The sequence below is a fragment of the Polypterus senegalus genome, chromosome 2 (assembly GCF_016835505.1).
Source record: "Polypterus senegalus isolate Bchr_013 chromosome 2, ASM1683550v1, whole genome shotgun sequence".
Lineage (NCBI taxonomy): Eukaryota > Metazoa > Chordata > Cladistia > Polypteriformes > Polypteridae > Polypterus > Polypterus senegalus.
In genome coordinates, this window is record NC_053155.1 from 76,006,138 (window position 1) to 76,021,288 (window position 15,151).

The 15,151-nt window shown below is 36.5% G+C and overlaps 1 protein-coding gene across 1 annotated transcript in view; it reads left to right on the forward strand.

Annotated features, from left to right (window-relative positions):
• The window catches only part of ankrd50l (ankyrin repeat domain 50-like), an 84,582-nt gene that overhangs the window by 36,835 nt on the left and 32,596 nt on the right, over nucleotides 1–15,151 (forward strand). Inside the window, exon 3 of the mRNA XM_039744019.1 lies at nucleotides 11,779–12,008. Coding sequence (XP_039599953.1) covers nucleotides 11,779–12,008 — 230 coding nt within the window. The remainder of the gene's footprint in view (nucleotides 1–11,778; nucleotides 12,009–15,151) is intronic.

The following is a 15,151-nucleotide window of genomic DNA, read 5'->3' on the forward strand; positions in this document are numbered from 1 at the left end:
GTAGGTTTCTGTTACTGGATGGCACAGAGCACACTCTTTTCTACTGGCCTGTGAGATTGAGCCCTAAAGGACCTAATTTGTGTGTCTCTTGCCCTGTGCTTTTGGAAATTTAATAATGCAGGTATTTTTACTTCAGTAAGTATCGCGTTAGGTTACTTGATACCTTTAAAAAGTAATCTTGACTACACATGTTAACTTTTAACATGTTACAGTCCAGCTCTGGAGATTTTGTTACTTAGTTTAGCAATGTATGTTTAGCTTATCAACATAAATTTAGAAATTTATGAAATATTGAGACAGATTATTCCATGTTCTGCTGAAATTATGTGATTGCCCAAAAATTTAGTGGACGCTTTTACCTGTGGCTGCTGAAAGCATGTGCAGGATAATTGAGTGCAACGGACATATGCAGACTACAAAATCATTAACAGTAACCCGGTTAAGGGTTTATATAGACATGTAATTGGGTCATTCATGGAGAAGTCTACCTTTTTTAACCAGGTTTCTCGGCTGGCATATAACTTGATTTCTCTAATTGGAATAAGGGTTTACATGGTATTTTAGTAACCGGGTTACAGTGAACAACCCGGTTATTGAGGTGCATATAGATGCGCCAACAGAGAGAAAATAAAAAACTGAAACTGCTGTTATAACTACAGGAGCTCAGTAGGATAAGGTAACAGATGCTTAATGATTAATTTGTAGATTGTGACGAGCGCTGCAACAGAAGAGACAGGTACACCACTGCAGTTGCTTTGCTCCGTGCATTTGAGAAGTGCTTCTGTCTACTACAATAGCTTTCTGTCATTTTGATTATTACATCTGTATATGGCATAACAACAGCAAATACATTGTAGATAAACATTGTGGTTTATGTGTATAGTATATCTCAAAGTGCTGCGACTATATTCTGGCATAACATGTTTGCATTTCCAAGTAGACAGTAAGTTTAACTTAGTTATTTGTTTAGACATGCAGTCAGAAGTTGGATGTTATGCAGCTATATTTTTGGTTCTACTGGTGGTATTAAACATATATACTGATTCAGATGTTTTGAGTACTAAAATCTGCATGACATGTGGCTCTTGACGGCAGGTCTTTTCTTTTTGATGGGTTGTGAGTTGTGATGCATTGTTTACTTCAAATGCATATCCTGTAATTCTTTCAACCTTACTTTGACTCCTACACTATTGCCATAACTAAGTAGCAGAGAGCACACACAGCACTTGAAAATGTATTGTTCACTTTTACCACTAGTCCCTTCGAGTGTCAATGTATGATCTGATGTTAGAAAAATAGGTTGCAATAGATTATTATTTTTAAGAAATGCAATTTGTTTTACACACACACAGCAACCATTTATATGTTTAATATTTTGTTTGTTTTTTGTTTTTTTTTTTAAAAGGAGAGATTTGACTATTGTGAAATAATTAGCCTCAACACACAGAAAAAGGTTTGGGACATCCATCCGTATACTTGAGCCCTGGCTGCAAAAGACTATAAATAAAGTTGCAAAGATATGTATAGGTTCGACTGACTAGAAACAGGAAGTGTGGAGAGTTTTAAGTTAACCGCCAAGAAGTGACGTCTTCTGGGCCGGAACTGGAAGTAATGTTTTCAGGGCCAAACCTGGAAGCAGGCATATTTCCCCGTTTTTGATCTGCAGAGATAACAGAGGAAAGATTATTGTGCCCCAGCACCATCTGGCCTTGTGTGCAGTTACCTTCACTTGGTCGTTTTACCTGCCTTGTAATCGCACATGTGTGACACTATAGACAGTTCATCATAATCAGAAGTTTGCCCTCTGTTGGATCAGGTTAACGAGAGCAGCATTGCTGTCTGCAATTCAAAACCTTCATGGATTGAATTGATTTAGAATTGTGACATTAAAGTGAAGTATCTAATTGTTCTCACCCATTTTTAAGCAACATTCATTTATGGATGCTTCTTGAAATATATATTATATGTCTGCCTCAGCAAGATTAAGCATACAGTAGCCTGTTATTCTTTATACCACTTACATTCAATATCTAATATACATATTTATGTAAATTGTCAAGTGTTTGCCATCATACTAGAGTGCAGAAATTGGAGAGGAGTATTTGCATCACGTTTGGTTTAAGATACTGTAAACTGAAGTTATTTTACAGGGCGTTGCCTTTTTAACAGTGGTATAGACGTTTGGCATTTATTATTAGGAATGCCAGGAATCCATTCCATGCAGTTAAACATAGATGAAAGAAATGTTTGCAGTTTTTTGCATTACATAAAATGAAACAAGAGTTAACATTGAGATTTATTTGCTACTTCTAACTCTTCTTACAAAATAAAAGAAGTACACAGTATGAATATTGCCATCAGGTAAAATGTTTTTGCAATATTTAGGTTTTATCTCAAGTGGATTAAAAGATAGTATTTTACAAAGTGTAGATGTGTCCAGTTCATCAGCCAGTAGACATTTCTTGGGAGTTTGCCTTAGCTTTGGCAGCATTGTTGTGTTAAGTCATCTACGTGACAGGAACCTTTTTACTCATGAAGTATGTCAGTTTATTCATCATAAGGAATAAATATTGAGTGTATTTGTATGTATATACAATTCTAGTAAAATGTTTTAGAACACATCAGGTTTTTCAGCTTTTATGGAAATGCATGCAGTTTAATGTCTTAATGTTTCATGAAATCAAGGCATAGTACAAATAAACAATGGCAAATAAAAAAAATCGAGTAGTCATGAAGTGTACAAGATTTTATTCAAACTTTTGATTCATCAAACCTTTTGTTCATATAACAGCCAAACTGTGGTAACCCTTTCGATTCACAATACCAGGCACTCTGTGCAAGTCACCAACTCTGCCTCCAGCAAAAGAACCACAGACCATCACACTTCTTCCTCCATGTCTGACATTTGGTGTCACACACTGAGGAACCATCCTTTCACCAACTTGACAGCATATAAACATCCTGTGGGATGAACCAAAGATTTCAAATTTTGACTCATTGGTCCATAACAATTTCTTCCAGTCTGAAGTAGTCCACAACTAGTATTTCAAAGCCCTATTTTGTCCTGTAAGGAATGGCTTTCTTACTGCCACTCATTCTGTCAAACTTGCAGCACAAAGTCTCCTCTTCACATTAGAAACTGAGGCTTATGTTTTTGACCACTGTTAATGAGGCGCCTATCATGCAAGCTGGTGACCCTCAGAAACTTCTAATTGGGTTGTGACTTTGAGTCTGTCAGATCTCTTCAAATTCCTTTGGATTGTGTAGGACACCATATGCACTGACACTCTCTCTCTCTCTTTTTTTTTTTTTTCCAGTTTCTATAAATGAAAGGCCCATTTAATTTAATTACCATTTTCTTGCCATTATCACTGGAATTTACATCTTTCGACAGAGTAATACTGTTCAAGTAGTACTTCAAAGAGTGTAGTAACAGAGTCTGTTCCAACTCTGCTTTTGAGACGCAGAGGGTATTTAAGTAATGAACAGAAGTTGGGACACTTATGCAAATTGTTTGTTTCAACTTGCAAGGCTTAATTTACTTTAATTGCTGCAAACATCTGTTGTTCATTAGTTGTTCTCTGAATGAGGAGTTCTAAAACATTTGACTGGTAGTATATATTTTATCAGTAGCACACTGGTTACCTCTGCTGCCTTAGGTATCCAACATTCTGGCTACATATCCAGTGCACAGTTGTTGTCTCTGTATAGCACATGTCATATTCCAGCTTTCATCTAAAATCACCAAAGATATAAAAGTGGCTACAGTTAGATACCTTTGTGTGTGTTTGTATGCACTCTGTGGTGGACTGGCATCCTGTCTAAGGCTGTTTCTTGCCTTGTGGTGAATGCTGCTGGCATAGGTAGGCTGTGGCACCTCTAGTTAATAACAATTAAACAGGAGTGAAAAACCAGTTGTTTTTGAGAGCAGCATACACATTTTCACACAGTATTACACAATATCTGATTCACACAGCAGATTTAAGAATGCTCTACCAAAATTTCAGAGACATGTCACTTTTTTTTTTGTTCACCTCTCCTGCTAATATGAAATAGTACCATAAGAAAACAATTTGAATACTGTAGTTGTATCCACAAATATTAATTAAAATGACATTCTATGTAAAATGTCATTGTTTATGCTAGCATTTCCATTTTTACACATGGAACATGTAATATTCAAAAAAGAGTTGATTATTTATTATTTGCCCTTTTCTGATACAGAACTGAGGAGGAGTGAATACAATGATTATAAAAATACAGTATGCTTTCTCAGTTGTAATGTGAGCCGTATTTCTTTGCATCTTGTGACAGTTGTGTACCTGTAATGCTTCCTTGCCTATCCCTTACAAAAAAAAAAAACAAAATAAAAAAAAACAAGATTCCACAATTAATCAACAAAGGTATCTGTTTGTAAAAGAGAAAGCCTTGTAATACTTTATGGTAAAAAACAAATATGTCCAGTCACCTCTGACTGGTTTGTCTTTCACATAAAATTCTATTACTGACTTAAGTGTGAATGGCAGTCCTAGAAGCTAGATGTACTAACCGGATTACATCTTATACCTTATATGCAGGGTGTTTAAACCTAGACTTATTTTGACTTATTAATGGCTTTGTGATACTTAATATGACTAAACGTTTTACAACGAAAGGAGTTCTGACAGTGTGCATTTGTGGAGTCATCTATCAAACCTATCATAGTTTTTCTTTGTCGTTAGGATTTTGTGTGGAACTGTATCATATCTTGTAATAGAAGTGTGTTACTGACTCCACCAAACCAAACCTCTGACATTTTGTGGTAGTGGAAGTTTAGGAATTTGCACAGTATTTTCAGTGCCTTTATTTGTAGAATGCTGTTTTGTGCATTTTAAAATGTAACCACTTTGGTGAACTTACAATGTGCTGTTTATATTTGAGGCATTTTTTAAGTTTTGTTACCTTTTATTAGTATTTAGTAATTTAGTATCTGCTCTGGGATTTGCAACATTTATGTTTTATATTTACTGTGCTCTCCATTATGAAATATGTAATTAGTGAAAAGTCCATTAGGAGCATTTATTTGTTGTGACGTGTACAATTGTCTCTTCCTTCAGAGCTTCTGTTTCTCGTGTTAATTACAAACATTACCACAATATTTAATAATGTGATTGCAGCATTTTATGTGTATAGCATCCTTGCATAGTTTCACATTTACCTTTAATTTATATCTTGTCAGCCAGGTTTTGCACCATTTGTGTTGTTACAATTTCATCTGACATTTAAACAATGGTTTTCTTGATTTTGATGTATTTTCATATTAACAGCAGTTATATAAGGTAACTCCAGATTTCATGTAGTCATTGAACAGACTGAACTTAACTTTGACTTGAACCCTGAGTACTAAAATGTTATAAGCAAATTACAATTAAATTAAAAACAAACTACAATTATAAGCTATGGTTTAAATAGTTTCTGTATGACATTTATATAAATGCCTATTACTGGTATTATTTCTAAACATACACATTCAGAGTTTTCTTTGTTATTTATATATTTTTAATTCTGTCCCTACAGATTTTAGAGACTGTGTTTATGATGGCAGCAAAACTGGTAATCTGTCACCACTGTCTGCCACATTTTGTCCCCCTTATTTTTGACACCCACGGCAAAAACTGATCAGGCATCAAGAGATGGCAGAGTAGCGGCAACTTGCCTTTCATGGTAAAGTTTTTAAAAAAAAAAAAAAAAATTGATGTGGGCTAGCAGTAATGAAGACTGGCTGTGTTTAATAAGCTGAATGTAATTTTGTCTTTAATTCACTCATTTAACTGAGTGGAATTGCTCTTCACACAGTGCCACTTGGTGTTTAATAACTTTAATACATTTTATAAAATACTTTTCATTTATCAGTGAAGTTGTCCTTTAACCAAAATCTAATATATGATAAAGAAACACCATTTATTAATTACACACTGTTGTGGCTGCCTCCATCCAGAAGAATGATAAAATATATCTTACATGTGTAAAATTAATAAAAAGCAGATATGACCTCCTCACAGCAGAAAGATATTTGTTTTTTACTATTATTCATATTGCATTCATATTACTTTACTGTATAATTTAAGTACAGCGTAAAATTTAGAAAAACAGAAGTCATTTTGCAGCAAAGGACAATTCATAGAACATTAATAATAGTTATCCTACTGGTTCAGTAATAATATGGAAATATTTGAGCACATAGAATACATCACATTTGTAATGTACAACTCAATCACGGAGAGGCAAATGAAGTTTGAGGCACCAGGTTTTCAGATTTGACAGGCACTTTACTGTTCAATTGCAGCCAAATCCCACCCAGTCCTTTAAAATCTAGCCCAACATTAATCGGTCCAGTTGAAGCCAACAAATTGACCCCCACATACCCTCTAAACTTAGTCCCAAGCTGTAAACATCTGTAAGCATCAGTTCCGTAATTGGTCAGTTGGAACTTAATTTGCATGAGTGGGGAGGGTTAGGTAGTTTAGTGTCAAGCGTAATTTTCCCAAATGGGTGTGGGCAATCAGAAGCTACAAGCCACAAAATCAAGCGTTTAAATGGATTTCCTTAAGTGAAAAATACTGAACTGTGGAAAAAAATATGAGTACTTTTTTTTGCTATATATGTTGTATTTCTCTTTTAGGTGAAGCAAAATAACAAAAAGTTAGTAAGTAAAAAGATGAAAAGGTTATTTCCACAATGAAGAGGAAAAAATGCAAGAGACAATATTTGAACTATATAACTTTAATCAGGTGTATCACTGAAATATTGTTTCTCTTGCCTTCTTTCTTCTTCAGCATTGAAATAACCTTTAATTTTTTTTCTTTAACAGTAATGTATGAGAACCCTAAACCCAGTTACAAACATTATGGTGAAATCTTAACATGTTTGGTTCAAACAAAAACCATGCATTTAAAAATGTGCTGCCATAATTTAATGTTTTATTGTAAAGTAGCCACACTACCTTTTGAAGACCAATAATAGCAAATATTTAAAAATTATGGTATCTCTTGTCTTATGTGCACTTTCAGCTACTTTCCTCAGTTATTTCCATGTGTGTAAATGTTTCTTCACCAATGCTCCCTCTCTCATGTTCCTGTAAAGTGTGCTTCTCAGACTCTGTCATTTCTTTTGAGATGCCTTTCTCACATCCCGTCTACTTATACATGCTGTTTTTTTAAGGTGACTCTCTGCATGCTTCACATGCTGTTTCTCCACCTTGTGTGTCTCACTCTTCCACTTCCTCTATTGCGTCACCAGAGCCAAACTGACCAATCAAATTGCTCAGAGTGACCGGACACACAGACTTTAGTGTTTTATTATATAGTAGACGTGGCATTCAAATACCAAAAATACTACAGCTTTTAACCTTTGCATTGGCTCACAGAATAGAAGCGATCAATTGTTTTAGATCTAGTATCTTCAAATGCATTCTAATTTTTTTCCATTTTGTTTTTTAAAAAAATGTTTTTATATTTTCCTCAAATATTTACAAAACATGGTCTGACAGTAGTAGAGTTACTGCAAGACTACTTTCTGAACTACAGTTATCCCACCTCTGCATTCCTGTTGCACACACACATTTGTTCATTTCTTTTTTAAACCGTTTTATTAGCTATTATTGGTTTATGCCTAATGCAATACCCAATTTTAGCAATAATTTGAGAAATACAGTAGCTGTGACTGCAGGTGGCTGGTTGAATGAACTGTAACTACATGTAAAATTGACAGGTTTTAAGACTGTCATCTATACTAATAAAAGGCAAAGCCCTCACTGACTGACTAACTCATCACTAATTCTCCAACTTCCTGTGTAGGTAGAAGGCTGAAATTTGGCAGGCTCATTCCTTACAGGTTACTTACAAAAGTTAAACAGGTTTCATTTCGAAATTCTACACTTAACGGTCATAACTGAATCCTACTTATGTACATATATACGGCCATAGCCTGCAGCTCGGTTGCCGTGTGAGGCGGAGTTGCGTCCCCCATCACCACGCCTCCCACGTAGCTGGCTGCCTGCCTATATTGCGTCCCCCATTCCCACGCCTCCCACGTAATTGACTGCCCAAACGTCGTGGTACATTTTCTGATGCAGCTAGACTGAAACCAGTTCATCACGCTGTTGCTAAATACTCAAAGAAAAATCCACAAGTTAATAGACACGCTGTCACTAAAATACTCGCAGGCAAATCCACAACTTCATAGAGAAGCTGCCGACGAGAAAGCAGGAAAGAAAGAAAGCAAGGTAAAGAAACGGAAAGAATATCTTATTTATAAATGGCGCAAATATATTCACATGCACTTAACCTATATTACAACTATATACACATATAAATTAGACACCCAGACACACACAATCCCCACACGTTCCCCAGTCCTTTATCTGAACTTTTGATTTATATAAAGGAGAGTTGGGATCCGAGAGACTGTGGAGGGATGGAGAGTTAAGGCGGGTAGGGGAGTCACGTCATCATTTCCCCTCCCATTCACTTCATTTCGCTCCGAGCTGAGCTCCGCTGAGCTCCACAGATGACGCGGTCTTGCCGTTCTTTTACCTTAGTGTTTAGCCCTCTCTCCTTTACTGATTTATATAAAGGAGAGTTGAGATCCGAGAGACTCTGTTTGTGGAGGGATTGAGAGTTAAGGCGGGTGGGGGAGTCACGTCCTCATCTCCACTCTCATTCACATCATTTCATTCACTTCATTTCGCTTCATTTACTGGCAGTTGCTCAGGGGAGAGAGTTTTTATTACTCGCATCCCGTTATACCTTCTGATCTCCTATTTCAATTCAAATGCCTCCAATTTCCAGTAAGGTTCTGCTTCGTGGTGACAATTAATAAGTCTCAGGGACAGACTCCACAAAAGGATGCCATTGATTTGAGGCAACATTGCTTTTCACATGGCCAACTATACGTTGCATGCTCAAGAGTAAGCTCGAACAGCTTGGTCATATTACAACCGGAGTGCTGAACTGACAACTTGGTATACAAAGAGATCCTTAATAAATAATTATTAGTATATTTTCCCTCAGTTTAAAAAGGCTTACTTTTCTTCTTAATAAAAATTTAAAAGCAGTATTTTGCTAGTAGGTTATAAAACAAAGAAACTAGAGTCTAAAGGGGGGTGAAAATACAAATAGACATATTACTAGCCATTATTATAAGTTAGACTATATCAGAAATAATTCTCAAAAGTTTTGTAGAAATAAATGCAGTTGTTTTTGTGTGATACTCAAAATGACAAATAATTTTGTAAAAGTTTGAAATAAACTTCAATTTAATTGTTTAAAATGTAAATATTCTCGATTATAATAGAAATTTGTAATTTTCACCATCTGGTAGAGGTCCATAGAGGCCTATGTCCCTAGTAAAGGGTTGTAAGAGATGGCCGGCAGCCCAGTTTGGCCAAGACGCCCAAGAAGTGGACGGATGGGGGAAGACAGCCTCTTTAAGGCACTGCTTCCCCCAGAACCCTAGATGGCAGCTCCCCTGGATTCCCACAGGACACTATGGGACTTAAAGTTCTTTATCTGAGCCATGTTGGGTATCGCATAGACATAGAATTACTAGACACCGCATGACCAGCAGCAGCGTCCATCAACGTTGCTGCCATATTGCGATTGGCACTGCTGTGGAGAGACGTAATGAATAATGTGCTGCTTGCGATTGTACAAACCGCTGTACGCTCCAAACCAGATCCCGGGGGATTATATTTCATAGGTAAGGCTGAACAATTGTTTTGGTTATATTTGGCCATTAGAAAATCCCATTTTATAATCTTAGCGCTCAAGCTCACCTTACAATAAAATTAAACAACATTAGTAAAATTTAAACAAGCGAATGATAAATCAAAAAGCAGTAATTAGCAAAAAAAAAAACAAAGATAACTGGCAGTAACTGTGCAAAATTCACAATTAGTATGCCAGTTTGAAAATTTAAGTTTTGAGGGCAGTTTTAAAATGTGTTATTGAATCGAGCTGACAAATATGAGAGGGAAGAGAATTCCAGAGTTTGATGTGTGGTACAGAAAGTCGAACTGCAGATGAGTATCTGAGTGAGCGAGAGGAGTGTAAGTCTGTAGGAGATCAGTGAGGTTGTGGTGAGCAGTATTTTGTATTGTATTCTATATTTAACAGGGAGCCAGTGAAGTTGAGAGATAATAGGTGTTATATGTTCATTGGATTTAGAACAGCAGGTTATTACCCTGGGAGTAGAATTTTGAACAAGTTGTAAACGATGGATACGTTTTTGTGGGATGCCAGATTGAATAGCATTACAGAAATCTATACGTAAGGTGACTCGGGCATTAACCAATACTTCAATACTGTGTTGCGTAAGAACAGGACGAAGTCTAGAAATATTTTGGAGATTGAAGAAGGCAGTCTGAGAAATGTTACTTTTATGGGAGGAATTATTTAATTATTATTATTATTAAATAATTGCCATTATTAGTGTGTAAGTGGATATAAATAATTGCATGTAAACGATTCGCCAAAATCTGTTGTATGTAAACAATTCTGTTTTAAACTATTGCTTTTTCATCAGAAAATCTGGTTTCCACGTCTACCTGTATTAGTTTAAATGGCACTTTTGCCAATCGAAATAGGGCGTACGCGCTGACGTATCGTGTCGACTGAGCAACACAGTGAATGCAGCATCTATCTATATATGTGTATGGGGTACCGTGGGTGCTGTATAAATGTCGGAGATAATGATTAAGGTTTTGATATATATCCTGTAACCTTTTTTTTTGTTTTGTTTATTATCTAACTGCCTTACCTTAACCTGTCTTGTTTCTATTTGTCTGTTTTATCTCATTCTGTCTGTTATTAGATGCAACTAAAAAGGCATATTTCATGTTTTCTTGTGTAAACATGACTAAATAAAGAAACCTTAAACCTTAACTTGGAAGTTCTTATAGACTATTATAGATTATCGATTATTATAGGGTGGAAAAACAGAAGCATTTCTCGGTTGGCCACTATAAAAGCCCTTGCCAGCATCACAACGGCGAGCCAGAGTTGGGAGGTGGAGGACAAAGCTGGCAAGGAGGAGTGGAGATGAAGAAGAGAGAGAAAGGACTGTGTGTCATTATTTGGTTCTTGTGTACTGTACTGTACTTTACTCTGCTGTTAAGTGGGGAGCAACAGAAAACACTTTTTTGTAGTACTTTATGCAGTTTCACATGAGTTTCAACTTTACTTCTACAACTGATACTTTTAGTTTAGTTATAGATTAATCATGCTGCTTATTTCAGATTTCATGGTAACTTTTAAAAGCATTAATGTCCATAAAGCATTATGCAATGCTACATAATTTGCATTTTATTTATTTTGATGCACTTATTAGCTGTGTAATTTTATGTGGTTGGCATAGTAAAGTCTTGTTATTGATATGTTTTGTTCTGAGTGCTTTTACTGTAAATAAAAAAGGCTTTGTTGCATTTTGTGTCACATACTTTTGTTATACATTATTCTAGATGGCATATGTAGGAGTAGGAATTAATGATGCCTTACAAATATTATAATAGTCTCTGTCCAAACAAGGCACTTATTTAGTAAAAATCTTTTCAAGTAGTTTTTAATACTTACTTTAGCAGAACAGCACAGTTTGCCATATGTAACACTATTTATTTATTTATTTTTTTTTACAAATTATATTGCTTTGAATGTAGTCTTTGTGTGAATAATGCAATAATAGATAATTGTGCTACTTCATACATGAAAATGACCTGCCTTTTTTCTCTCTCTCTCTCTTCAGAGCTGTATTGTTACCCTTGTTGGATCTGACACCTCCATCACAGAGCCTGTTGCTGCTTGCAGATTCACTAGATGCTGGGCCAGTGCCAGGAACCGGGGATGGTCATGTTATTGGGAAAAGCAATACAATTGCAGAGCTGCTTTGTAGCCATCAGCAGCTGTTTCCATCATGGCTACTTCTTGTTTGTTCTGTCCGCCGACAGAATAAGCTTGTTAGTAAGATGTTCTCAGGTAAGTAATAGTTATGATGTGAACATAGTAGTATAATAAATAATATAATATGTGTTTGGTATAATAATGTAGAAGATTATTAATAATCATATATATCATGTTATATTCCTGGAGGGAAAGGGGGTGCTGGAATTGTATGATGCATTGTTTAGAATTCGTTTCAGTTGATCTGTGGTGCACAAATTAACCTTAATCGGGTAAGCATATATACAGTGTATGTGTGTGTTTGTAATTATTATAGGGGGTAGGTAGCGCTGGGTGGTATACCGGTTCATACCAAAAACCGTTTTCGATTTTTGTTATGATATGGATTTTTTCTTATACTAGTTTAAATAGCCTTAATAACATTCGGAACATGGCGCAGTGGGAAACTGTTTAAGGGGAGACCTTTCTCACTGCTTCACCACTAAACACACATGCAACAGAGTACATGCATTAGTGGTGGTATTGAGCTGTGAAAATGGACAGAGAACATTCCAAAACTGAAGCTGTAGCAGACGATAAAGTTGAACATGATGACACAGAAAAACTTTTGCCGAAAAAAGGAGCCATGTCTGTTGTCTGGAGGTACTTTGGTTTTAAAAGATCGGATGTGGACCATTATGTTCAAACTAGGCCGACCCGCCTTTTAAGTTGACCACTTCTTAGGGCAATTCAATATGTAGATCAATTTGATATTTTATACAAACTCATTAATTTGGTTATATTGCATTTGAGCGGTATTACTTTAATACTCATAGTTTCTGTTATTTCTGTGATGAAATGTAAACTTTTTTTCTATATTGAGGTCGCCCTTTTGAACCCCCCTTATATTTACTACGCGGTGAGGCATTTGTACTCCATCAACATTATTTCCAGAGACATAATTTTGTCTATTTTTCCAGCGCATCACGCACAAAAGCAAGGGAACGATGGGAGCACCAGAACTGTGGTCACATCATGTCGTTTCGTACCGCAAGCTGCAAGTAGTAAGTCTGTGATAAGCGGAATATCGCTACGCTTTCCACTCACGGGACGGAAGGACAATCCCGACCGCTTTTATATAGTAAGAAAGAAGAAGAAGATATCACAGTCTCTGGAGTAGAAAATCACCTTTTACCTGGAAAAACGAAACTACAAATCCCATCGTGCATTGCAAAATAGACGGGGTGTGTGTGAAACTCCACGCCTGCGTAGCACTCACGGGACGGAAGGACAATCCCGACCGCTTTTATATAGAACGATGTGTGAATACTGTTTCTATACTACTGGATAATACTGCAAGCCAAGTTGTACTTTTTATTTTTTTGCAATACTGTGTAATGTACCTGGGTACTGTGCAATAGTGTGATGACATGTTGACTTTATTCTCGACATGTCCACTTTAATCTCAACACTTATGATGAGAATAAAGTCGACATGCTGACTGTATTCTTGTAATTTGTCATTAAAGTAGAACATCGTAAACTAAACTTCATCTTAAAATAAATATTTGATTTACTAGAATTTCTCAAACTTCGTCATAAGTTATGTAGCACATTAAATGCTTTTTCTTAAGTATTCACTGAGCCATGTTAATCACTACGTGCCTCTTAAACTGACTTCCTCTTGCACTAAGAGGAGGCGCAGGCAGCGATCACCACACAGAATACATTAATTTCATGATATTCCTGATCCCTGAATATTTAGAATGCTAAGATAACTACTTGATATAATTTTCATGATGAAATGCATTAAAGCATGTACAGTAATCCCTCCTCGATTGTGGGGGTTGCGTTCCAGAACCCCCCGCGATAGGTGAAAATCCGCAAAGTAGAAACCATATGTTTGTATGGTTATTTTTAGATATTTTAAGCCCTTATTAACTCTCCCACATTGTTTATAAATATTCCCCGCACAGTTATACAGCATAAACCCTTTGTATTCTCTTAGATATTAGATAAGATTCATTGAAATTATGTATGTAAACACACAGTAAAACCTAAATATTATTTTAAAGATATCGAGTGTCTCCAATATTACATATGTTGCAGCCATTTAGATAGACAGGCCATCAGCAATAAATACGTACAATGCAAGAAAAATTTTATACGGTAAATGTGTGTACAATGACACTAAACATACATACATGTACTAAGTACTGTAAGTAGAAAAATAATTATGGTTACTCACCATCAATGAATATGATGACTTGTCCGATAACGATGAGTTTAGTTTTACTGCACAACAAAGGAGAGTGTTACAGCTCTTCTAAAGGATCCTCTTCAGGCGACTGTGTAGCATCGCCGTTGTTCTTCTTCCGGCAGTTTTCAATCCAAATCCCTAAAGCAGATTCCATCCAGGCTATACTGCCTTATTACATCCACTTAAACTCGTTTTGCACCCTGGTTAAAAGAACACTACGGCCGTAGATCTTATATTCCTTTCCTACTTTTTAAATAAAAAGAATCGTAGCCTCATTGATGCTGTAATGGCGTCCTACTGCGGTGTAGCTTTTCCCTTCCTTCAACATATCCAAAGCTTTTACCTTTTTGGCAATCGTTAACATCTTCCATTGGCGCTTGGGCACGGCCCCAGAAGCAGGAGCAGATCGTTTTGGAGCCATAATGAAGGGCTTGACTATGCACAAAGATAAACACAAAAGAGCACAAAAGTTAACTCTTTACACAGCGAAACACGTTGATGCTGAATGAGCACGGCGAAACTTCCTGGTTAACGGCACGGAATCGAATTCGGCTCTCCATCGCTGAGCCATTCAGCACACAGGAACTTAACTGTGTGCTCTGCTTGGTTAGCTTCTCAGCTATCCGCCAATAGCGTCCCTTGTATGAAATCAACTGGGCAAACCAACTGAGGAAGCATGTACAGGAAGTAAAAAGACCCATTGTCTACATAACTTGTGAAGCAGCGAAAAATCCACGTTATATATTTAGATATGCTTACATATAAAATCCGTGATGTAGTGAAGCCGCGAAAGTTGAAGCGCGATATAGCAAGGGATTACTGTTTTAATCATGTAGGGGCACGGTGGCGTGCAGGTTGCACTGCTACCTCGCAGCAAGGTGGTCCTGGGTGTTCCCTGCCTTGAATTTGCATGTTTTTCTGGTGGGTTTACTCTGCGTGTTTCATTTTCCTTTCAAAGTCATGTAGGATGTGGGGTTTTG